The sequence below is a fragment of the Grus americana genome, chromosome 5 (assembly GCF_028858705.1).
Source record: "Grus americana isolate bGruAme1 chromosome 5, bGruAme1.mat, whole genome shotgun sequence".
NCBI classification, from domain to species: Eukaryota; Metazoa; Chordata; class Aves; order Gruiformes; family Gruidae; genus Grus; species Grus americana.
The window spans coordinates 70,914,494-70,937,323 of record NC_072856.1 but is presented as its reverse complement, the minus strand read 5'-3'; the positions used below and the strand labels follow the sequence as shown (position 1 = coordinate 70,937,323).

Below are 22,830 nucleotides of genomic sequence, written 5' to 3'. Positions count from 1 at the left end.
GCTCCTCGGGGGAGGCGGGGGACGGCTGCGGAGGCTGTCCTGGGCCCCGCACGCTGCCTGCGCGGGGGCAGCCCACCAGCCCCGGCGCTGCTGCCCCGCTCTGTAGTGCTCTTTCTGAACCACGGCTTAAGGCAGGCTGGGGAAAACCGGTGTCGTCACCTGAAAACTCCGGGGGTGTTTGCCAGGGGGCTGGCAGTGCTGCTGGGCTGCAGCTCGCCCTGGGCAGCCGCGGTGGTCTCGGTCTCAGTCGTGGCCTCGTTAGTGCTGCAAAGCGCTTTCTGCATCGACCTGCGCCCCGCGGCAGCCTCAGCTTTGAACTGCGTTTGGATTGATGTGGCGTCCCGGACAGTGAGCAGTGGAGCTGTCTCAGAGCGGGGCAGGGATGGAGGTGGGAGCAGTGCCGGGGGCTCTGCTCTGGGCAGGGGCAGGCAGGTGCAGGCAGAGCGCAGCCCTGCCAGGGGCTCTGCCGGGTGCTGCCGGGGCAGGCAGTGCTGCCTGCCGGGAGAGCCCCGCGGGGATCCTCCACCCTGACCCGGGACCTCCCCGCACCGAGGGCCGTGCCGGGAGCCGAGCCGGGTCAGTCCCCTTCCCACGAAGGGGGATTGCTTGGGCTTCCAGGCAGGGTAACGTGGTGGATTAATTAGATAGTTAAGTGCTAATAGCAATTGAGAAGAGATGTACTTGCTGTATGCCCCTAAGTTTGAATTTATTAAAACTCCTTTCTGTATGGCCTATTAATTTTTGATGACTTTAGATAAATTGCACTCAGCCTGAAAATAAATTAAAATAAGTGCATATAAATCATTTACTATTCTTGGCTTCTGCAAAACAAATTTCTATTTCAGCTCTTGTTGTCCTTCTTTTATTACACGTATTTTGCCTGAGCACATCATTGGTTATTGTGATAAAAGTGTTTTATCTCCTTGATATTCCCTGGTTTTGTCTTTGAAGTGTCGAGGTTGCAGTAGACATGGCACATCTTATATCATTTCAGTAGCTAATTTGGCCGCATCCGTTTCGATTTACCAGTTAACAGGCCAGACCTAAGTACTAAATAGGTATTCCTTCATGCGAAAGATCTATGGTTTGTACCTGGTATTACTTGATGTTAAATTAAACTTTAGAACTTAAAATCCAGCTTATGTTTTATGACTCACATCCACAAGTGATGTTCAGGCAAGTGTAGAGGCAACCCTAATAAATGCCCGTCTGGTTTTAGATCGTTTAATTTACTATATGTTTATGTAAGAGAACTGTGACTAAGAAAAGAATTGGCTCCAGTTAATCCTGCAACGATTGCAAGATATTATTGCTAGGATAATAAATGTCCATCTGGAGTAAATCATTGTTAGTTTACTTTTCATTTAATTCTGTACACTGTGCAGAAGTGGGGCAGTGGAAGAAATGAGTTATTTTTACAGCGCTTCATAAAACCTGCAAACTGTTTAGGCTTGGGAATCTACTTACGATTAACCCCCCCAGTTTTACTTTGATATGTGGTACTGATGACCTCCCTCTTCGATAGTGCTGTTTCCTCTGCTGCCTGTGTGTTTGGTGGGCACGCTGGTTTGGTGGGCACGCTGGGTTTGGTGGGCACGCTGGTTTGGTGGGCACGCTGGGTTTGGTGGGCACACTGGTTTGGTGAGCACGCTGGGTTTGGTGGGCACGCTGGTTTGGTGGGCACGCTGGGTTTGGTGGGCACACTGGTTTGGTGAGCACGCTGGGTTTGGTGGGCACGCTGGTTTGGTGGGCACGCTGGGTTTGGTGGGCACGCTGGGTTTGGTGGACACATTGGGTTTGGGCGGGCACGTTGGGTTTAGTGGGCACATTGGGTTTGGCGGGCACGCTGGGTTTGGTGAACACACTGGGTTTGGCGGGCATGCTGGGTTTGGTGACCACATCGGGTTTGGTGGGCACGTTGGGTTTGGCCACAGCGCCCTGTACCTGGGTTCCCTTTTGCGCCCGTCCCCTTTTGTTCTCCAGGCTGGTGCTGTTGGGGAACGTGGGTGTCGGTGCATTACACACTTTGGTGTTTGTTTGGTAAAGGAAACCTTAGGAATAATTTTATTACATTTTTATCACAGCAGTAAGTTCGAAATTGTTGACGTTGGGCATCGTGTACTGGTGTACGAGGGCTGTCAGGGATGGATAGTTTCAGGGGCTTCTGGGGGTGTGGGGCAGGCTCTGTCAGCAGGTTATACATCCACCGTTCTTCCTGGGGTCGTTCGCTCACCCTTACTGGAGTAACGCAGCACCTCACTTTCTTGTGGGTGCCCTCGTCGCTCCCCTCTGCAGCACGGCAGAGTTGCTGCCCCAGGGAGCCGAGGAGCAGCAAGGCCCCACTGGTGAGGGGTTTAACCCACAGATGGGTTCAGAGGCAATTAGCTGTTTTGAAAATCTCGTGTTTCTTCCTCTCTCCTGCAATAAGCAATCACACTTGCAAAGCTGATCCTGAAGGCAGATCAGAGTTTGCGCCAGACCTGGGGTTTGAAGCCGCGACGCGATGCCTTCGTGCACGCGCCCGCCTTTGCCGCAGGGGTTGCAGAGTCCGGTGTTTGGCCGGTGCTGGGATGGGGCTGTTGGCATCCGCCTGCCTCCCTCCTGGGTGCTCCTGCGGTGCATGCCAGCGTACAGATAGGACAGCTCACACGATTGGGATGGATGGAGTATTTTGATTTCTTTTCACTGTTTGCTGTGAGGGTCCGGGCCCCGCTGCGCTCTGTTCAGACCCCCTTCTTGAGGCAGAAGTACTCACTTTGTCATGGGCCCTTCTGGGAGACCTAGCAGTGTGGTGTCTGAACACTTCACAAACTGGTTTTTGGCCCTCGTATTGTAGGATGAATAGAATTGAAGTGAGTGGGGTTTGTCTCACTCAGCAAGCACTTTTGTCCTTGCAGAATGCATTTTGATTAATCAAAACCGGTTATTAATGCTGGGCAAATTTTTTTTAAAAGTAGCGGGAGAGGAGCAGACAGAGGAGCCCTTGGGGTCACCTGTCTGTGTACGACCAAGCACTCTTCTGGGCCTGCCTGAACTCATCCCCCGGCTGGCTGCTGCCCGCTGTCCTCTGCCCACTGTCCCCTGCCCGCTGTCCCCTGCCCGCTGTCCCTTGCCCGCTGTCCCCTGCCCGCTGCTCGTGTGGCTGCTGAACAGAGGGAGGGCACGGGGCTGTGGCGGAGCCTGCCCTGCTGTGGGGCGAGCTGTTTGCCAGCCACAGCCCGGCAGAGCACGTTGCCCCTGCGCGTTCAGCTGCACACCAGCCGGACCGGGGGTGTCCCTGGGTTGATTCAGGGTGAGGGTCAGTGGGTAAAGCTCCCCGACCTGCGCGATGAGGGAAGGCGACCTCGCCGAGCAGCGTTGTGCCCTCGAGCATTAAGGCCCGTGAAAGCAGAGCGTGCTTAAGGCAGAGACTGCCCAGAGATGCCGGGGGGCTGTGCTGGTGCAGAGCTGCTCTGGCTGCAGGTCCAGAGTGCCCAGAGATGCCGGGGGGCTGTGCTGGTGCAGAGCTGCTCTGGCTGCAGGTCCACGCTGGGTCTGCACCTCCCGCTGCAGGGCAGGGCTGCACGGGGGCAGCGAGCGCTCCTTCCCCTCCCCAAATCACTCCCCTGTTCCCGCTTGCCAGACAAGCTCGTGGAGTGCTCAGGTGGGGGAGCGGAGCCCACCGCAGCACCTTTGGCGTGCCTTGGCTTTGATTTGAGCAGCAGTGCCTGGGCTGGTGGGGCAGGAGGTGTGGGTGGCTGCACCCGGGCGTGCGGGCACTTCTACGCTGTGTCCTGCTTCCTGCACGGGACCGTATTGCCAGGAGCCTCCAGGAGACGTTCTGGCTTTGCCACGGCCACTGTCTCTTCCGTGTACCTGCTCGCAGGGCCGTGTGCCAGGGATTGGCACGCTGCGTTTCAGGTTGTGCTGTGCAGTGGTGCCAGCCTTCTGTCAGGATCTGATCACGGATGAAATAATCCTTCGGAATGATTTTCATGCCGAGCTTCCTGCCCGTCCCTTTGTGGAGGGAAGAAAGGGCATTCCGGTGTCCCTGGTTGTGGGTTGTGTAGTTTCTCGCTCCTTTTTGCTACTGCAGGCCTGTGTGGGTACCTGAATAAAAACTGATCTGCTGACTCCTTGGAAGATAAACGATCAGATCCCCGTGCATGCTCGCGTGCTCTCTGGGGTTTCCTCACCTCGCTCGCTGGCTGTGGCACCACAACGTGCGCCCAGCACGGGAGCAAGAGCCTCCGAGTCAGACATCGGGACTGGGCTTCAGCCTCCGAACCATGGGTGGGGGAGGAAGATACATCTGAGCCTGAGGCACCATCCGCCAGCACGCCGGGGCACAGAGCCTCGCACAAGGGCGCGCTGAGTTGGCTGAACTTCGGAGACGTCGAAGCATTTTCTTAGTCTCCGTTCAATTTAATGTAATGTATAATTTCAAAATTATCCAAGTTAAAATACAAGACACGTTGTTTTGAACTTTTTAAATCTTTGTGCCTGTGAGCCTGTCCTGTGGAGTGGTTTGTGCTGCTGCGTTTGTTCCCACCCTGAGGTGACAAGGGGATGGAGACGTTGACGCTGGCGGTGGGGTGGAGGCGGACGCTCTGCTTGTGCCTCACCCCGTGAGGCACCACCGGCTGCAGGCAGCACCAGCCGCTGCTGCCCGTTCGGTGCCGGGAGCAGCCCGGTCGGGTGGGGAGGCTGCCTGGGTGGGAGGGCTGGGAGCGGGAACGGGCGTAAGGCCACAACCAGGATGCGGCTGGACGTTGGTTTGGCCTTGCCGGGCTGCTGGAGCAGCGGCCGCCCTTCCTGCCCCCGCTGCTCACCGCCTCTCCCCGCAGCCACGCTCCCCCGAAGGGGCTGCTGGTGCCAGCGCGGGCAGCTCCGGCAGCTGACGCTCGCTGGGCACCACTGGGTGCTTGACAAGAATAATAAAGTCGTGGATTTCCTCACGATGCGACGTGCCAGCGTGCGCAGTGCTGCTGTCAGAGCGCTCGGTCGCAGCCGGCGGGCAGAACCGCAGGGAGCGTTACAGGCGAGAGCAAGCTGGTGCCAGGATGGGAGAGGGCGAGCGCCCAGCCCTGGTGCTGCTGGTGCTGTGGGTGCTGTGGGTGCTGCTGGTGCTGCTGGTGCTGCTGGTGCTGTGGGTGCTGCTGGTGCTGTGGGTGCTGCTGGTGCTGCTGGTGCTGCTGGTGCTGTGGGTGCTGTGGGTGCTGCTGGTGCTGCTGGTGCTGCTGGTGCTGTGGGTGCTGCTGGTGCTGCTGGTGCTGCTGGTGCTGCTGGTGCTGTGGGTGCTGCTGGTGCTGTGGGTGCTGCTGGTGCTGCTGGTGCTGTGGGTGCTGCTGGTGCTGTGGGTGCTGCTGGCGCTGCTGGCGCTGCTGGTGCTGCTGGTGCTGTGGGTGCTGCTGGTGCTGTGGGTGCTGCTGGCGCTGCTGGTGCTGCGGGTGCTGCTGGCGCTGCTGGTGCTGCTGGCGCTGCTGGCGCTGCTGGCGCTGCTGGTGCTGCTGGCGCTGCTGGTGCTGCAGGTGCTGCTGGTGCTGCTGGTGCTGTGGGTGCTGCTGGTGCTGCTGGTGCTGCAGGTGCTGCTGGTGCTGCTGGTGCTGTGGGTGCTGCTGGTGCTGCTGGTGCTGTGGGTGCTGCTGGTGCTGCTGGTGCTGCAGGTGCTGCTGGTGCTGCTGGCGCTGCTGGTGCTGCTGGTGCTGCTGGTGCATTGTCCCCGCAGGCGAGGGGGCGAGGGGAAGCGGGGCAGCAGTGGTTCTCGAGCCCCCGGTGCTGCGGAGCGGGGGTCCATGCAGGGCGGGCAGGTGCCGTCCCCTCGGTGGCTGCCCTGGCCCGGGGAGACGTGTGCCCCAGTGCTGCGCTGCCGGGGGCTCCCTGAGGAGCAGCAGGACCGGGACCCTGCCTGGCGTTTTCTCAGACAAGTGAAAACGCTGGGGTCGTTTGGCAGTGCGAAATACCTGATCAGTGTCCAAACAAGCTGGGGCGAGTGTCTCGTTTTGGTTCTCTGACTGGCAAATCAGGTTTTTTGATAGAAATAATGAGATCTTCCTCATGGGAAAATGGAATTTGGGAAACACCGTTTGCTGTCAAAAGCTGTTGAGGTGGAGACCGCCCGGCCAGCCGCGGTGCTCGGGAAAGCCGCTGTGCCGCCCGCAGCCCCGTGCAGCCGTGGTGGTGGCCGAGGGTGGGAGAGGCGGTGGCACCCCCGGGGCTCCCCATGGGGCTCCCTCCAGGGCTTTGTAAAGACTGTTTGTGACAAAATAAAAAAACAGTAATCTATTCTGAAGTTTTTTTAGTTAAATTTTCTATGGAATTTTGTAACCTGAGATTAAAACTCTAGCAAAGCAGATCTGCAGCTTTGGCAAAAATCTGCTCTCTTAAGAATAGTTCTAACATTTTGATTTCATAAACTCCTCGTGTTCAGACAAAACCTTGTGACTGTGCTTATTAGTAGGGCTGTCGGACTTTTCCACATCTTACCCGTATCTTCACTGTTCATGTCAATGCTATACACTGAGTGTGCAGGCTGCGTTTGGGCTGAGGTGTTGCATATCGATTGCCTACCTCCAGCTGAGCTCTGTCTTACTGGATATCACAGAATCACAGAACCCCAGACTGGTGGGAGTTGGAAGGGACCTCTGAGACCATCTAGTCCAACCCCCTGCTAGATCAGGATCACCCAGAGCAGGTTGCACAGGATCACGTCCAGGTGGGTTTGGAATCTCCCCAGAGAAGGAGACTCCACAACCTCTCTGGGCAGCCTGTCCCAGGGCTCGGTCACCCGCAGAGGGAAGAAGTTTTTCCTCATGTTCAGGTGGAACTGCCCGTGTTCCAGTTTGTGCCCATTGCCCCTTGTCCTGTCACTGGGCACCGCTGAGAAGAGTCTGGCCCCCACCCTTTAGATATTGATAAATGTTGATCAGATCCCCTCTCAGTCTTCTCTTCTCCAGGCTGAACAGCCCCAGCTCTCTCAGCCTTTCCTCATACCAGAGATGCTCCAGGCCCCTCCTCATCCTCACAGCCCTCCGCTGGACTCTCCCCAGTAGTTCCCTGTCTGTCTGGAACTGGGGAGCCCAGAGCTGGACACAGAACTCCAGATGTGGCCTCACCAGGGCAGAGCAGAGGGGGAGGAGAACCTCCCTTGACCTGCTGGCCATGCTCTTCTCCATGCACCCCAGGACACCGTTGGTCTTCTTGGCAGTATGTACAGTCACAGAATGGGTTGGGTTGGAAGGAGCCTTTAAAGATCGCCTGATAACCTGATAAAGAGCATTTCAGCAATTTCTGAGATGCCTTTCATTTATTTTTAAGTAGAAAACAAACTGGTGACTTATTCCTTGATGGGACAGGATCCTTTGGCAAGTCCTGAGCATGCACGTGGCAGTGCGTCATCCGGGCAGGAGCCGAGCGGCACCGGCTCCAGCTTGGCATTCCTGGGATCGGTGCGTCCGAGCCCTGCACCCTTGCTCCAACCTGTGCTTGCTGGGCTTCGGCACGTGGGCAGACATTTCTGAAACAACCACGTTGTGCTGACTTTTCAAACCTACATTTCCTTTCAAACAAAAGTGAAAAGAGAAAGGGGAAGCTGGCAGCGCTGGGATCGTCCTAGGAGTCGTGCCGTGAGGCGGCGGCAGGGGAGCCCGTGCCCTAACCCAGCCCTGGCAGTGCCAAGGCAGCCTGCGGAGGACACCGGTGGGTGCCAGAGGCGCCTTTTACTGGGAGAGCGGCAGCTGCTTGGCCAGAGATCCTCGGCTGTGGCGGTGTCCCTTCCCTTCGGCTTCCCGCCACTCGGAAATGCCGTGTGTCAGGTGAGTGCCTTGGCTCTCCGCATCCTTCCGCAGCAGGTAGCCAGTGATTGGGGTGCGCGCCCCGAGAACGGGTACGCAGGATGCTCGTGCGAGGAGGTGACTGTGCCCGCAGCCGGTGCCCGGCCACCCCAGCCGCATCGGGTGCCTCTGCCCAGGCAGGCTCCACGCTGGGGAGGGGTCCGGGGGGGGTGGCCCCAAGGAGCCTTTTCCCCACCTCAGGGCTTGCCACTTCCCCTCCACGCGCAGACCCGTCTGCTGCGAATGGCCACGGGGAGCACGCCCTGCGAGGGGACGGATTTTGCAGGGGCGAGCGTGGCAGCCTCCCCTCCCCGCGCCGCCTGGGAACGGCTGCTTTGGCAAACTCCGTGACAGAGAAGTGTCAAAGCAAATCCCTTCACGTTTGTGTTGTGTTTTGATGTTGCAAAAACACTTAGTTTTGAAAATGCCACGATATTCCAATTCAATACAAATGTTTTGATAAGTTAAAAGCTGTTTTGTTTAAACACTTATTCACTTTATTCACTTAGGCTTGCTCGCATTTTTAAGCTGCGCAATTAATGCCGATATTACAGTCGTCATTTAGGATATTTGTATAGTATTTCAGATGGTAATACCTCAGTAGTTGGAAAATGCAATAGCTTGGTCTTTCTGGCTTTAAAACCCAACACTGGTTTGCTGACGTACTTGAGATGGTTTTTGGGAGAGCCCCTCTGCGGAGCTCTGGCCCCGGCGGGGGCTGCTGCCCGGGGGGGCTGTGTGCCCCTGCTGCTGGAGGTCCCCCAGCCCCGGCCCAGCGGCAGCTCCCCCGCTGCACAGGGGGTGCAGGGGCGATGGGTGCTGGGGTCAGGACCGACTCGGGGTGCTGCCAGCCCGGGCCGGGTGCGGGGAGGGGGCTGCAGCCGGGCTTCCCGCCCGCCCGCGGGTCCTGTCCCGTCTGCGCTGCGGAGCTGTGAGCTCCGGGAGCTGATGGAGTGGGCAGCGGGAGGTGGCACAGGCGGTTGTGCTGCCTTTCCTGCATTGCATGCAGCCGCGTGAGTAATTACTGGGGGCTCGAGGAGCAGGAAGGGAAGGAATTCCTAATGTGCATTTTATGGAGAGGGGGCCTGGAAGGACGAGCACTGTCTGTCAGCCCAGCTGTGTTTGCAGGACACCAAGCAGGCAGCCCTGGCTGCTCGCGTTTTGTTAGCGCACACTTCTTTCACGCTGTGCGAAAGGAAAATCACGCGTAGTGGTGATGGACACTGCAGGTGGTAAGTCTGTTGCTTGCTGGTAGTTACTAATGCACGCTGGTTTGGAGCTGCCGGGGGAACTTGGTGTGGAGGGAACGCTGCTGCTGGACCCAGAGGATGTATTGCTGAGACTCGCTGTTTCAAGGACGAGGAGGAAATGCAATGAAAAAAGCCAAAAGAGGCTCTCAGCTGCGCCTGCCTGAGCCCAGGGTGGTTATACAGCGACAAACACGGCGCGTGGGGTTCACACTGGACGGATGGAAGTGCGAGTATCTCCCTTGCTTTTTATAAGTACAAATGAAGCCAGGAGGTGATTTCCTCTACAGGTTAAATGCCTAAAACCAGAGGCTGAACGTTCCGAGGAACGGTGATGCAGGAGGGGCGGGGGTGTGCGTGGCCAGGCGCTGGGTGTGTTTCGGTAGCAGAGTATCGCCATCAGCCCGGCCAACACCGGGGGGGCCGGGTAGCAAAGCGTGAGTTGCTGTGAAGCCCTCCACGGGATGGAGCGGCAGCCGCTGCTGGTGCTGGGGGGCAGCTTGCGTGGGAGCACCCGTGGGGCTGGGGGAGAGCCCCGAGCCCACCGCCCGCCCCAGGCCAGGAGGCCCCCCCGGCCATCCCACAGCCCGCCCGCGACCACAGTACGTTTCTTACCATTCTCCCCAGCGTGTGTTTCTATCACAGCCTTTTCACCAGCGTCTTTTTCAGAAGCCGCTCTGGTTTGTGCTTGTTTACGTGTCCATCTCCCCAGGCTGCGGCAGACCCGGGGAGAGGTGCCCCCCCAGAGCCCCACGTATCAGGGGGCCGCGGGGGATCGCCCAGCTCATTTTTCTCACGGCACAGCTATTAATAAATTGCAGAGCTGCAGTCGTGTTCCTGCGCTGCCGTGTTGAGTCATCCCGTGTATCACTCTCAGCTCCTCGTCTGTGATACAAATGCCCAACGAGCCGCCTTCGCCGCCGCCCCACGTGTCGGGGTTCTCCTTCCTCTAGGACTTTGCATTGCAAACACATTCATTTCAGCCGGCTGTGGCGGTAGCCGAGCAGCGCTGTGCAGGGCTCTCGCACGTGGCTGGGGGCTCGGGGCCACACCAGCTGCAGGCGTGCAGGAGGTGTGCTGGGAGCGTGCAGGAGGTGTGCTGGGAGCGTGCAGGAGGTGTGCTGGGAGCGCGCAGGAGGTGTGCTGGGAGCGCGCAGGAGGTGTGCTGGGAGCGTGCAGGAGGTGTGCTGGGGGCGTGCAGGAGGTGTGCTGGGGGCGTGCAGGAGGTGTGCTGGGAGCACGCAGGAGGTGTGCTGGGAGCATGCAGGAAGCGTGCTGGGAGCGTGCAGGTGCTGGAAGCGTGCTGGGAGCGTGCGGGAAGCGTGCTGCCGCCTTGTCCGCCCGGTGCAGGGGACTCACCGTGACAGCCCTGCCATGCTGCGGCCGGTGCGGGCAGCCGGTGGCGAGAGCGCAGGTCCCCATGTGTTCAGAGCGGCTTGCTGGGACACGCATGTGTGTGAGAGAGACAGCGGGGGGAGTAGCAGGGAGCAGAACAAAAAGGGAAAACAAACCAAATTCCTGGGAATGCCTGCGTCCCTGCTGCGTTTCCTGCGCTCACCTGGGTGTCACCAGGGCTTGTGCCGCCGGTGTGGCACGTGCCCCAGGTGAGCCTGCTCGAGCCAGCAGCCAGCCAGTGCTGGAGGCTGGGGGGCTCGCTGGCCAGGGCGCTGAGCATCGGGCAGCACCCCTGAGCACGGGGCCAGCTTCAGGCTGGGGATGCTGAACGTCCCCTCGCCTCCCAGGAAGGCTCTGGTGCTCGGTGGACATGCAGGACTCAAAGAGCTGTGTCAGCAGAAGGGGGGGAACTCAGTGCCTGGAAAGTGTCCGTGTTCCCCGGCTCCTGCTGGAAACTCTTCAGCCGTGACTCAGGAGCCATGCTCCATTTGCACTGCTGCGGGGAACCCAGTATTGTTTCGACCTTTTTGAGGACTTGGCATTTTTGAGTGTTGTCTGCTCCAGACAATATGAAACAATTCTAAAATAAAGTGCTTTAGAAGTAAATAAAGGATAATTATTTTTCTCCTCAATTTCTGAGCTTTATGGGCATGTTTATAAGCTGCGTTCTGCAAGGGCAAGAGCTGAAGCATTTTGTTTTGTAGAAGACAGGTGAGAAACAGCACAAATCCAGAAACAGAGCTTTTGAGGAAGAGCCATACGTTGTGCCAGGATGTGCAGCATCCCCATGTGAACTGGCAGCGCGGCCCCTGGGCCCTCGCCCTGCACCTGGGTCTCACCTTGCTCCCGCTTTAGCAAGGCACGTGCGCTGGAGATACCTGACATCTGAGGGACGTGGCCCTGGCAGCTTTGCCCACCCTGCCTGAACAGGGGTGGGATGGAGGTGGGCTCCACAGGTCCTGCCAACCTCAGCGGTTCTGTCTTCTGCGGAGGGGTCCACCTTCACGTGATCGAGTTTCCTTTACATCGTTTCCCGTTATTTCCTGAATGAGCCGGACAGCTGTGATGATGCAAGGGAGGTTTTTTACCCAGGATGCAGAACTGCGATAGAGCGTATGTGAGGGTCCTTTGAGATCAGTGACCAAACAGGGCGTGGGAATCAGGGAGGGATGAGTAATTTTAAAATCATTAGTGTCACAGCAAGCTGAGATAACCACTCCCAGGTCGCAGGGCATGCACGGGAAAGTTAAAAGCACACAGGAGGTCTGGGTCTGTCCTGGGGACGGTCGTGTTGTTTGCTCGGGGCTGCCTTCTGGAAGTGGGTGAGGATCAGCCGCTTCCAGCAGCAAAGTGCAGGATGAGACGTCCCAGTGATCTGGTTTTGTGTAGCAAATCCCACGTTCCCCGTTAGCGATACCGGTGCTCACCAGGTGACTTTGCAGCAATTGAACTGTGATACTGCAAACCACCAGTGTCCCTGTCCGTCCCCGGCCCGGCCCTTGGTGCTCCTCCAAGGCCAGGTCAGAGGCAGCGGGAGGAGCAGGGCAGTCGGGCCATGCACACGGTGGAACATCCCGGCGGTGGTGCTTCAGGTGGGGGTCTCTGCCTCTGCCTCTGCTCATGGGGCAGCGGTGGGGTGAGAGGACGGGACATGGGCAGCCAGCACATGGGAGCGGGTGCGGGAGCTCTCATCCCACTGCCGAGGGTGCCCTGGCCCAGCGGGACGGACGGGCTGTGTGCCCACGGGGGCTGTGCCTGGGGGTCCTGCTGCACGGCTGCGCCCCGGTGCCGAGACCAGAGTCGGGAACTTGCCTCCTGGATTAAAGCTGGGACAGGCGTCCGCTTGCCTTCCTCGCTGCTGTAAAGGGCCGCCCGTGTGCTGGGACCGTCCTGGGAAGGCACGGAGCCGCCGCTTCCCGGGCAGCCGCAGGCACGGTGGATTGCAGCCCAGGGCGCCTGCCCCAGGGGATTTGTGAGGGACTTGGTGCCCTTGATACATCGCGGTCTGTTTTACACTGATGAGATTTTGAAACACAGTATTCTATCAAAACACTCTAATCTTATGGGTTATAATAAAATCAGCAGACAAAGTAAGTGCAAGTAACAACTTGCAAATTACGTTGAAGATTACAAACAATTGTAGGCAGCAGAGTTGCTCACAAACCAGATGAACGGTGGGGAACAAAAAGGCAAACTGCTGCAGCATCTCCGTTCTCTTCTGGCACGTGGCAGCTCCTTACTGCCTGGCCGTCTCCAGGGCAGGCGGGCAACTGAGGAATGTGTGAAAACGGCAGTAATAATGAGTTTAGTATCCTTTCAATACAGTCCAAGCACAGCCTCTCTTCTACCGCAGTGAACCCCCGAGGCTGCTTCGGGCTGTCGGGTGTTTGGCCGGGTGGGTGAGAAGCTGCCCGCCCGAAACGGCCAGCACTTCCCCCGTGCCCGTGCCAGCCCCCTCGTCCGCACGGCTGCTCGTGGCTCGCTTCCCGCTGGTGGTCCTTCGGCAGAGACTTCAGACCTCTCAGTGAAAGGTCGCTTACTGCCGGCTCTTCCTGGCTTTCAGCTCAGTCTGGTTGTGGTTCCCCCTGTGCCCCACAAACCGTCTCGGTGTCCCCGTGCCTTGTCACCGGGGGCTCAGCGCCTTGCCGTGCCGCGGCTGGGGGTGCAGCTGGCCTGCCTGTCTGTAGTCAGACACAGGCAAATGTTCGGGGGTACGGGGGCGTCTTACAAAGTGTCTTCAGGACGTTGTACGCGCTTGAGTGAAGGGCTCCCTGATAGCTTGCATGATCACGCCTTCCTTCAGGGAGAGGCATACTGTGCGCATGAGAATACAGAAACAAGTGCTGTGTTTGTGAATCAAAGCATTAATCACTTGGAGATAGTTGGTGGTTCCTGGGTTTGTTTCCACGTGCGCTGCATGGAGTAGTTTCATGCTACTCTCTATACTCATGGGTGCTGTAACGCTTTTTTACTGTCGTGCCTAACACTTCCTAGTGCACAGCCTTTGTCTGGGTAGGTGCCAGCGGGGGCACCCCGGGGGAGGGGGAGATGGGGAGTGCTGCCTCCCCCACACTGGGGCTGTGGGGTTTTGGGACCTGGGTGCTGGCGCGGGAGCTCTCAGCTCCCCACAACAGCTCACGGCCCTTCGGTCCTAGTGCTCCCAGGAGATGCTTGGAGCGTGTCCAGAGGTCCAGCTGTTGGGTGAGGGAAAGGCTAGTGAGGCTTTTCTGGCAAGTGATGTTAGTGGTTAACTGACCGTCTTCTGCCACAGTAACTGCGGATCGTGTTCTGGAGGAATGAGCTGGGCTGGGCTGGGCAGCCTCCTTGCCAGCCCTGCCTCCTGGCATCTCTGGGGCTGCCCTGTATCGCTGGGGACTCGCCACGCAGGGCCTGGGGAAGCAGACATGCCAGCCCACACTACTGTTATGCAGCAGCCAGTGGGTTTTGTAGCAGGTTAATATTTGCACTCTTCCTCAGAAATTTAGCTGTGTCCATTTAGTAAATGGTTAATTGATTAAGAAAGCAATTAAGAAGTTAATATACCGTCGGGGTGAGCATTTTGTCCTGCTATAAAGTAATGACTGTTCCATTATTGCAGCTGCTTGGCTGATGCTGTCCCAGACTGAAGCTGGGGGTAGCAACCGCCGTTGGGGTACCCGAGCTGGGCTCTGGCTGCCAGCGCTGCTCTCTGGCGTGCTGGGCCCCCGGCTTGCGACTGCCCGCTGCCATGTTGTGGTGCTGGTGGCGGTGCTGGCGGTGGTGCTGGTGGTGCTGGTGGCGCTGCTGGTGGTGCTGGTGCTGGTGGTGCTGGTGGTGGTGGTGCTGGTGCTGGTGGTGCTGGTGCTGGTGGTGCTGGTGCTGGTGCTGGTGGTGTTGCTGGTGGTGCTGGTGGTGGTGGTGGTGCTGCTGCTGCTGGTGCTGGTGCTGGTGCTGGTGGTGCTGGTGCTGGTGGTGCTGGTGCTGGTGCTGGTGGTGCTGGTGCTGGTGGTGCTGGTGCTGGTGCTGCTGGTGCTGGTGCTGCTGGTGCTGGTGGCGCTGCTGGTGGTGCTGGTGCTGGTGCTGCTGGTGCTGGTGGTGCTGGTGCTGGTGGTGCTGGTGCTGGTGGTGCTGGTGCTGGTGGCACTGCTGGTGGTGCTGGTGCTGGTGCTGGTGCTGCTGGTGCTGGTGCTGCTGGTGCTGGTGGCGCTGCTGGTGGTGCTGGTGCTGGTGGTGCTGGTGGTGGTGGTGCTGGTGCTGGTGCTGCTGGTGCTGGTGGTGCTCTCGTGGCCTCGCTGAGAGGTGCTCAGGCAGGAGGACACAGCCCGAAGCAGGCCCAGGCCTGGGAGACCTGATGCTGGCTCTGGTGCAAGCACGGCTGTGGCTCCTCGTGCCGCTCCCGTGCAGGGCTCCTGTGCGGTGCTGCGATGCTCTGTGGGCTGTGGCGGGCCTGGACCCTGCCACGGCGGGCTGGTGGCACATCCACCCGTCCTCCCCTCCGCAGCCCCAGGCAGGGCGAAAGGGCCTGGCACCGAAGGGCAGAAGTGTCCCCTGCCCCGGCTCTCGGCTGGGCCAGAGGGTGGGGGAGACTCGCCTTCACCCCCCTCGCACCCCGCCTTCTGTCCTGCCGTGCCCTCTTTGCTGCCATTACTTGCTGATTTAAGCATCCTCTGCCTCCTGGAAGCTCCAGTTTGCAGTTCTGTGGTAGCCTTATTTCTTTCTGGAAAAAAACAGTTGATTTTCTGCCTCAGAGTGAGCCGGAGAGGGACCTTGTTGCTCAGATGAAAGGTGGGTCTAACCCGTGCTCCAGCTCCGTGGCCACTCACAGGAAGCCCCGGCGGGCGGGATGTGCTGGTGTGGCCCGTCCTCAGGAGCACCCCCCAGCCCCGCGCAGGCAGCGGGCGAGGGACGCCCAGCACTGCCTGATGCTTCCAGCCCGCCTCGCTGGGGCTGACCCCCCCCCCCCCCCCCGGCCCTGCGAGGGGCTGCACTTTCTCCCCAGCACTGTTGCTTCCTCGGCCACCTCCTGGTGAAGAGTCGCTGCCAACCCCACTGCTGCAAGGGCTGCGGCTGGCTCCTGCTGCTGGGTGGCCCCCAGCCGCTGTCCCCATTTCTGCACGCTCTGGGGAAGGGGTGCGGACCCCCACAAGCTCACGAGCAGGGCTGCCTCACCCTTTATTTTCGTCACCGTGCCTGGCCACCGGCTAGGAGAACAGTGGAAGCTTTGCTCTCAGACGTCAGCCAGGCATGCGGCACGGTCTAGGTCTTACTGATACCGGTTCTGCTTTCTCTAGAAATCTCTTTAATTAAAATAATTGTTATTGTTCACTTTAATTAGACCTCATTACAGGGAGAAAAATTGCCTCCCAGAATGCATTGCTTTGCATGCGTATCGTTTGCAGCTTAAGGCTGGAGGAAAATGAGAGCAGCTACGTGAAACAGCTCATTAGCCAGCCTGCCTCTGGCGCTGAGCTGTACTTCGTTATTTACAGGGGCACGTAACCTCTGGAGTGCACCTGACCACCTCTGCGGTGGCATCAGGCGCACCGAAGGAGGCCCTGGAGCAAGCACAGTTTGATGTCCTGTAGCTTTTCAAAGTCCCAGAGGTTAGAGGGGGTGCAGCTGTATTTGTTGCAGTGTTTGAAGCCCTTTACCAAAGACTGGGCGACAGGATCTCCTCTGTAGCCTGTCCCCCTGTGGTGATTAACCTGTTCAGTCCTGCAGCAACTGTTAGAAGTGGCAGAGAACCAAAACGACACGTCCGTGGTCCTGGTCTGTGGTCCTGGTCGTGGTCCTGGTCTGTGGTCCTGGCCATGGTCCTGGTCTGTGGTCCTGGTCCGTGGTCCTGGTCTGTGGTCCTGAGCTGTGGTCCTGATCTGTGGTCCTGATCTGTGTTCCTGCCGTGGTCCTGGCCCGCGGTCAGAGCCCCCAGGGAAACCTCTGGGTGAGGTTCTGAGTGTTTCTGTTTTCTTAGGTGCCTTGTTTCTGATTCAGCAAAACACTCGGGTGTGTTTACAAACCATTGACCTTTGTGAAATTGAAGCTTCTTGTGCTCCACTTAAGTGGTTTTAGCAGCTGGTACGCCATACATCACAGCATCTTCATTTATATGCACCCATTTTAGCATGGCTGCAGGATGCCTTTGGTGACGGGTGCCAGATATTTCCCCATCCTTCATCCCCAGCAGGTGAATATCATCAGCTCCTAGACTTTTTTTTTCCCACCACAAAATTGCATTTGCAAAGACCTTGAAAATCACAACTTTTGCTGAGGCCTGGAGGGGTAGGAAAGGCAGTCAATAGCTTCTGTCATGACCTTAGTGATGACAGATTATGTCTGAGCCAGGCACTGTATTAGCAGCTGGCTCTGAACAGCTACCAGTGTGCTGTGTCGGGTGTCCCCGGCACGCTGACTTTGTGTAGCACCTACCATCCGAACAGAATCAGATGCAGTGGAAATCGTTTGCTAATTAATTACTGTCTCCTGGATCCTGCTGCTTCCGTGTGTTATGTAATTCACAATATGTAAATGACCCTCTGTAGCACTGGACACATCGGCAGATGCTGCACTAAGTTTCATAAAACCTATTGCTCCCAAAGAAGATGGGGTGAAAAAAACACCCCAGCAAGCAGCGTATTGGGAAAAAGAAGCAATCTTAGCTGGCATACACGACATTTCATTCCCATGTCCTTTGGATCAATTCCAGGCAGAAATTTCAAATTCGTTAGCTCTTTACATGGCCTCAATTTGTTGCTAGGACCGGTGGGTGGTCATTTATTTCCATAGCCCGCTGCCGATGGGGGGCCTTCGAGGCGTGCGCAGGCACAGGCAGGTCTGCCCCAGTCCCGAAGGCAGCGTGCACTGGGGGCTGTCGGGGTGGTTTGCTCTCCGGAGACACAATTTTTGCATCTGTGTGGCAGTGAGCCATGCAGCCCGCTGTAATTTGTAGTTAGTTTTTACAGACAGATTGAATAATTCAAATTATCAAATGTAGCAACAAAATTGATTTAAAAATTACTATATGGGAGCCTTTTTTGCGTGAATCACAAATGTCACACGAGGAGCTTGACTATCCCTATCTTTTTGCAGACACCAAGTAGTAAATGAAAGGAGCGCACACCTTTCTAGGAAGCTATCATTCCTCTATCTGTTTTATGGTAATAATGTGCTTTGTTTTTCTTCTTTTTTATTTTTTAAGCAAGTAATGAGAATCAGATAATGCTTTGCTTAGTTGAAAAGGTGTTTTCTGCAAGGAGCTGTAAGCTGCGTCAATGCTGCTGTCGCTGCGAGTTATCTGTGTGCGGGACGAGGCGTGCTGGGAAAGGAGAGGACGCACGCCCTGGCTGACTTTCAAAAGTCTTCTTAGGGCGGCTGTTCTTCTAAGGCACCAGATCCTGCAGCTCCTGCTGTCTTCTGGAGTATCGCAGCCGTGGGCCGTGGCCATGAGACAGCCGAGCATCCCCGTGAGGAAATACTCTGCGTTCTGTCAGCGAGGCGGTGAAACGTCTTTGCCGTCCCTGCGGCGGGGGGTGACGTCCAGCCTGGGGAGCACGGGCCATCCCTGCTCTGCGCGGCGGAGGCGCACCGGCTGGGGCACCGGCACGGCCATTTAGACCTGAGTGTGGTTTTGCTGTTTCTGTAAGTTGGAGCGTTGGTGCTGCTCTTCAGCTGCAAACGGCAGCACATCTTTGCACGACACGCAGATCTTAGAGCCCTCGTGAGCTTTCGTGCCAACACACAACTTTTTTTAAGCTTTGCTCACATTTCTATTACAACTTAGGTGCCACTTTAAAAAAACCTGCTAAGGGCGGGTGAGGAGCCATTTACAGGAACAGCTGGACACTGGGCAGCCGTGGGAGCCCACGGGCACCTCTGGCTTTCGTTAAGACAGCTCAGTGTGGAGACAGGCTCCCGTGCGGGGCTTGGTCCAAGAGGAACAGCGTGCCTGCTTTTCTCTGCCCTCCTTGTTTCTCCCCAGCACCTGCCCCCAGCAGTTTCCCGAGCTGCAGTGCGACAGAGCTGATGGACTTGGTGGGGTGATAGAACAGCCGTGCTGGTGCTGGCCCAGCGCCGTCTCTGTGGCACGGGGTGGTCCCATCAGCACCCCCCGCCCCAGCTCAGGGCGCTGCTCTTGGCAGCGAGGGCTCCGGAGCCCGATTGTCCCAGAGCAATGGCTGACGTCCTGGGACCCGCCACCCATCCCTGCACGCTCTCCCACACCTCGCCGGGAACACCGTAACCTTGTCCTTCAGCTATGGTCTAAGTCTGCGTCTCCTTATGTCGCCGTTTCATCTTGTAATAGTATTTCCAAACTTGTAAATGCCCCTTGCTGATTTGGTTTTAATCTTGTATAGCTCTTCAAATGAACTTGGCTGAATCCAAGCGCATTACTTTAATCACAGCTACCAATCTAAATTAGCAGTATTAAGTTAGCAAACGTAAATGAGCGTGGTGTCCCCAGCCAAGGCTGTCTGGGGACCCTGGCAGTCGTGCTGCGGATGCCCTGAGCTGCTGAGTCCATTTGGATCCGGTACGTGTCAGATCTGGATTTAAAAAGCCCTGCCTGGAAAGGGCGGGTGACAGCCCACGGCCGTGACTGCAGCCGCCGTGTCCGGAGGCGGCCAGCCGGGTGTCACCAGTGGGTTTCGGGTTGGGGTAGGTGGTTTGCTGTGCCATGCTTCCTCCTCCTCTGCTTGGCATCACCATTCTCCTCCAAATCCGTTTCGGCTGCAGGACCACCCCAACCTGCAGTGCTGGCACGGGCTGGATGGAACCGAATCCACAAAACGTCTTTGGACACTGCCTGGGAAGTTTGCTTTCTGCTACAATTAACGGTAGCAGTGACGGCAACGGTCGTGGAAACGGTTCCCAGCACTGCGGCACTGACGGGCCGTGCCTGCAATAGCATAATCAGTTGAAGACCGCGGTAGCGTACCCAGGTTTTTTTCTAATGGGGACTTGGGGGTTGGAGCCAGTAGTTACAAAAACCTACAGTCCCCAGAAGTATCAGAAAAAAAATAAATTGATAGTGCTGAAGAGCAGGGTTTAGAGGCTGGTATTTTCACTCATCCTTTTTGCAACTTGTTGGCTCCTCTGAGTTTGCATGGCCCTGTGGATGGATTGTGGATGGACTGGACAATAGGAGCAGTAATTGTTGTTGTGATGTCAAATGTCTTTAAATATCCCTGACGATTCAAGACTCCTGCTTATGGCTGGCCGTGAAACTTTATTTTATTTTAGATGAGCTTCATTAGTACATTTCTGGGATGATAATGCCTCTGAGTAATCCGATCTGTACACGTATAATTTTGTCAGTCCCGAAGGGAGCCGAGCGTTTCATTTCCGATGCGGAGTCCCTCTGAGCTCCGTTGCTTGCGACCGCACAAGTTTCCTCTCAGACACGTAGGTGCTTCTCCGCAGGACCGTGCTCCGCAGAGGAGCGTCCGCCTGCCCGCGCCGTGGGGGACGCTGACGCAGGGCTGCGCAGAAACCGGCGCCGCAGCTCTTGGCGTAGTCACTGACGGATGATTTCATTTAGCTGGTGTGGGCACTGTTGTTATCTTCCTTGTTTCCATACTCTGAGGATCCTGGATCTGGCAATGGAAGAGATAAGGCTAATTGAACTGTCAGGCGTTGTGGGAGAGGAGCGCAGCGCTGCTGGCTGTGGCAGCCGGGAAAACAGCAATGGTCTAAAATTAGCCCATGTTCCATTTTTATTTGGATGCCTGTTGTTGTGGGGGCTTTTCTTGGGTTTTTTGGTTGGTTGGTTGGTTGGTTTATTTGCATTTTTGGGTTTTGAATGACATAAAATTAGCTCCTTCCGAGTTTGTTCTGAAAATAGCATTACGAGCTTAGATGTTCGGTGGAGATGGCTGTAAACCCGTTGAATTGCCGTGATTTAGAGGCCGCTGAGAGTTTTAGCTTAGCAAGTAAAGCACACATGAAACATCCCGTTTTCAATACATAACTGGCATTATGGCAACGTAACTCCAGACCGTGAGGTCAGGAGCATCTGTCGCAGAGCTGAGTGCCTGGAGCGGAGGTGCGTCGCCCGGGGGATGAGCTCTGGCGGGGGGGCCCGAAGGCACCGCTGACGCCAGCTGCTTCCACGTTGCTGGGCCGTTTGCACGTGGGTGGCTGGGTGTACGGGTGTGCATAGGCAAACAACCCCCTCTCTCGGTTGTTCTTCTGGAAGGTAGCATAGAAGCTCTTGTGTCAGGATACAACGAGTGATAAAGACATCAGGTAACAAGATGAGGATGGCACACCGTTACATGAACCCCGGTTTCACGATTTAACCACAGGCAGCTTGCCTTTGCTTTTTTATGATGTCATTTGCTTATCTTGCAGAGACTAACAGACCTTTGCTCTCCCTTACAGGCTCTTGAACCTGATCTACAATGGAAAAACTGCTTTTGTTTCTGCTGTTCATTGGCGTAGTGGTGAGAGCTCAGATCTGCCCAAAGCGCTGTGTCTGTCAGATTTTGTCTCCGAACCTTGCCACCCTTTGTGCCAAGAAAGGGCTCTTGTTTGTTCCTCCCAACATTGACAGGAGGACCGTGGAGTTACGGCTGGCAGACAACTTTGTTACAAACATTAAAAGGAAAGACTTTGCCAATATGACCAGCCTGGTGGACCTGACGCTGTCCAGGAATACAATCAGTTTTATTACGCCTCACGCGTTTGCTGACTTGCGCAATTTGCGGGCTTTGCATTTGAACAGCAACCGATTGACTAAGATCACGAATGACATGTTCAGCGGACTCTCCAACCTTCACCACTTGATACTTAACAACAACCAGCTGACTTTGATTTCTTCCACAGCTTTCGATGATGTTTTAGCTCTCGAGGAATTGGATTTGTCTTACAACAATCTGGAAACCATCCCCTGGGATGCAGTGGAGAAGATGGTTAGTTTGCACACTCTCAGTCTAGACCACAACATGATTGACCATATTCCCAAGGGGACCTTCTCCCACCTCCACAAGATGACCAGGTTGGATGTCACGTCTAACAAACTGCAGAAGCTACCGCCTGATCCTCTCTTCCAGCGAGCTCAGGTACTAGCAACCTCAGGAATTATCAGCCCCTCGACGTTTGCGTTGAGCTTTGGTGGGAACCCTTTGCATTGCAACTGCGAGCTGTTGTGGCTGAGGCGTCTTTCGAGGGAGGACGACCTGGAGACCTGCGCTTCTCCCACGCTCTTGTCCGGCCGGTACTTCTGGTCGATCCCCGAGGAGGAGTTCCTGTGCGAGCCTCCCCTCATCACCCGGCACACCCACGAGCTGCGGGTGCTGGAGGGCCAGCGGGCAGCGCTGCGGTGTAAGGCCCGGGGCGACCCCGAACCAGCAATTCATTGGATTTCACCTGAGGGCAAACTGATCTCAAACGCAACGAGGTCCGTGGTGTACGACAACGGGACGCTCGACATCCTTATCACGACAGTGAAGGACACGGGCTCCTTCACCTGCATCGCTTCCAACCCGGCCGGGGAGGCCACGCAGACGGTGGACCTGCACATAATCAAACTCCCCCACTTGCTGAACAGCACGAACCACATCCACGAGCCCGACCCCGGCTCCTCGGATATCTCCACGTCCACCAAGTCGGGCTCCAACACGAGCAGTAGCAACGGGGATACTAAAGTCAGCCAAGATAAGAAGGTGGTCGTGGCAGAAGCGACATCCTCTACCGCTCTGCTGAAATTCAATTTTCAGAGGAACATACCTGGGATACGTATGTTCCAAATCCAGTACAACGGTACTTACGATGACTCCCTTGTTTACAGGTAAGGCAGCCCCAGCCCGCCTGCGCGGGGCCCTGCCGGGCTGCTCAGCGCAGACGTGGAGCCCCCGCCACGCCGAGCAGAGCCCTGCCCCGGCAGCCGATGGTGGGAGCCTCGGGAAAGGCTCGTGCAATTTGCTGCTCTCAAATAGGGAAATTACCTTGAACGGTAGATATTTTTAGATAATCCAAACGGACCTCTAATCCTCTGAACTAATCTGATTGGCAGAAAGGTTGCAAAGTTAGATGAGTTAAATGGATCTTAGCGCCCTCAGCTTTATGAAAACGCAGGGAGAAAGGTGTCCGTAAATGCGTTCCTCGCAGCGCTTTCTGGCGGTGTCCGCGCCGGTGTGCCGGCGGGGTGCAGAGAGGCTGCGTGCTGCCGGGTGTAACACCCACACCGTTCCGAGCTGTCTTTGCTGGGTAATTGGTGTTTTTGAGGTGGCCACTCTCACAGGGGGCTGTGCCGCGCCGAGCTGAGCCGAGCGGGGGGGGCTTGGCGGGACTGCTGCCGCACGGAACGCAGGGCAGCAGCTGCTGCGGGGACGGTGAGCAGCCCTGCAGCGCGGTGCAGGAGCGGCAGAGCCGAGCCCTGGTGGTGCTCAGCGCGGCCGGGG

At 57.0% G+C, this 22,830-nt stretch overlaps 1 protein-coding gene across 3 annotated transcripts in view; it reads left to right on the top strand.

Moving 5' to 3' along the window:
- LRFN5 (leucine rich repeat and fibronectin type III domain containing 5) overlaps positions 1-22,830 on the top strand; it is a 60,533-nt gene that overhangs the window by 29,798 nt on the left and 7,905 nt on the right. For all 3 annotated transcript variants that reach the window (XM_054827203.1, XM_054827202.1, XM_054827201.1), the window contains exon 2: positions 20,810-22,217. In XM_054827203.1, coding sequence (XP_054683178.1) covers positions 20,830-22,217 — 1,388 coding nt within the window. In that variant the 5' untranslated portion in view covers positions 20,810-20,829. The remainder of the gene's footprint in view (positions 1-20,809; positions 22,218-22,830) is intronic.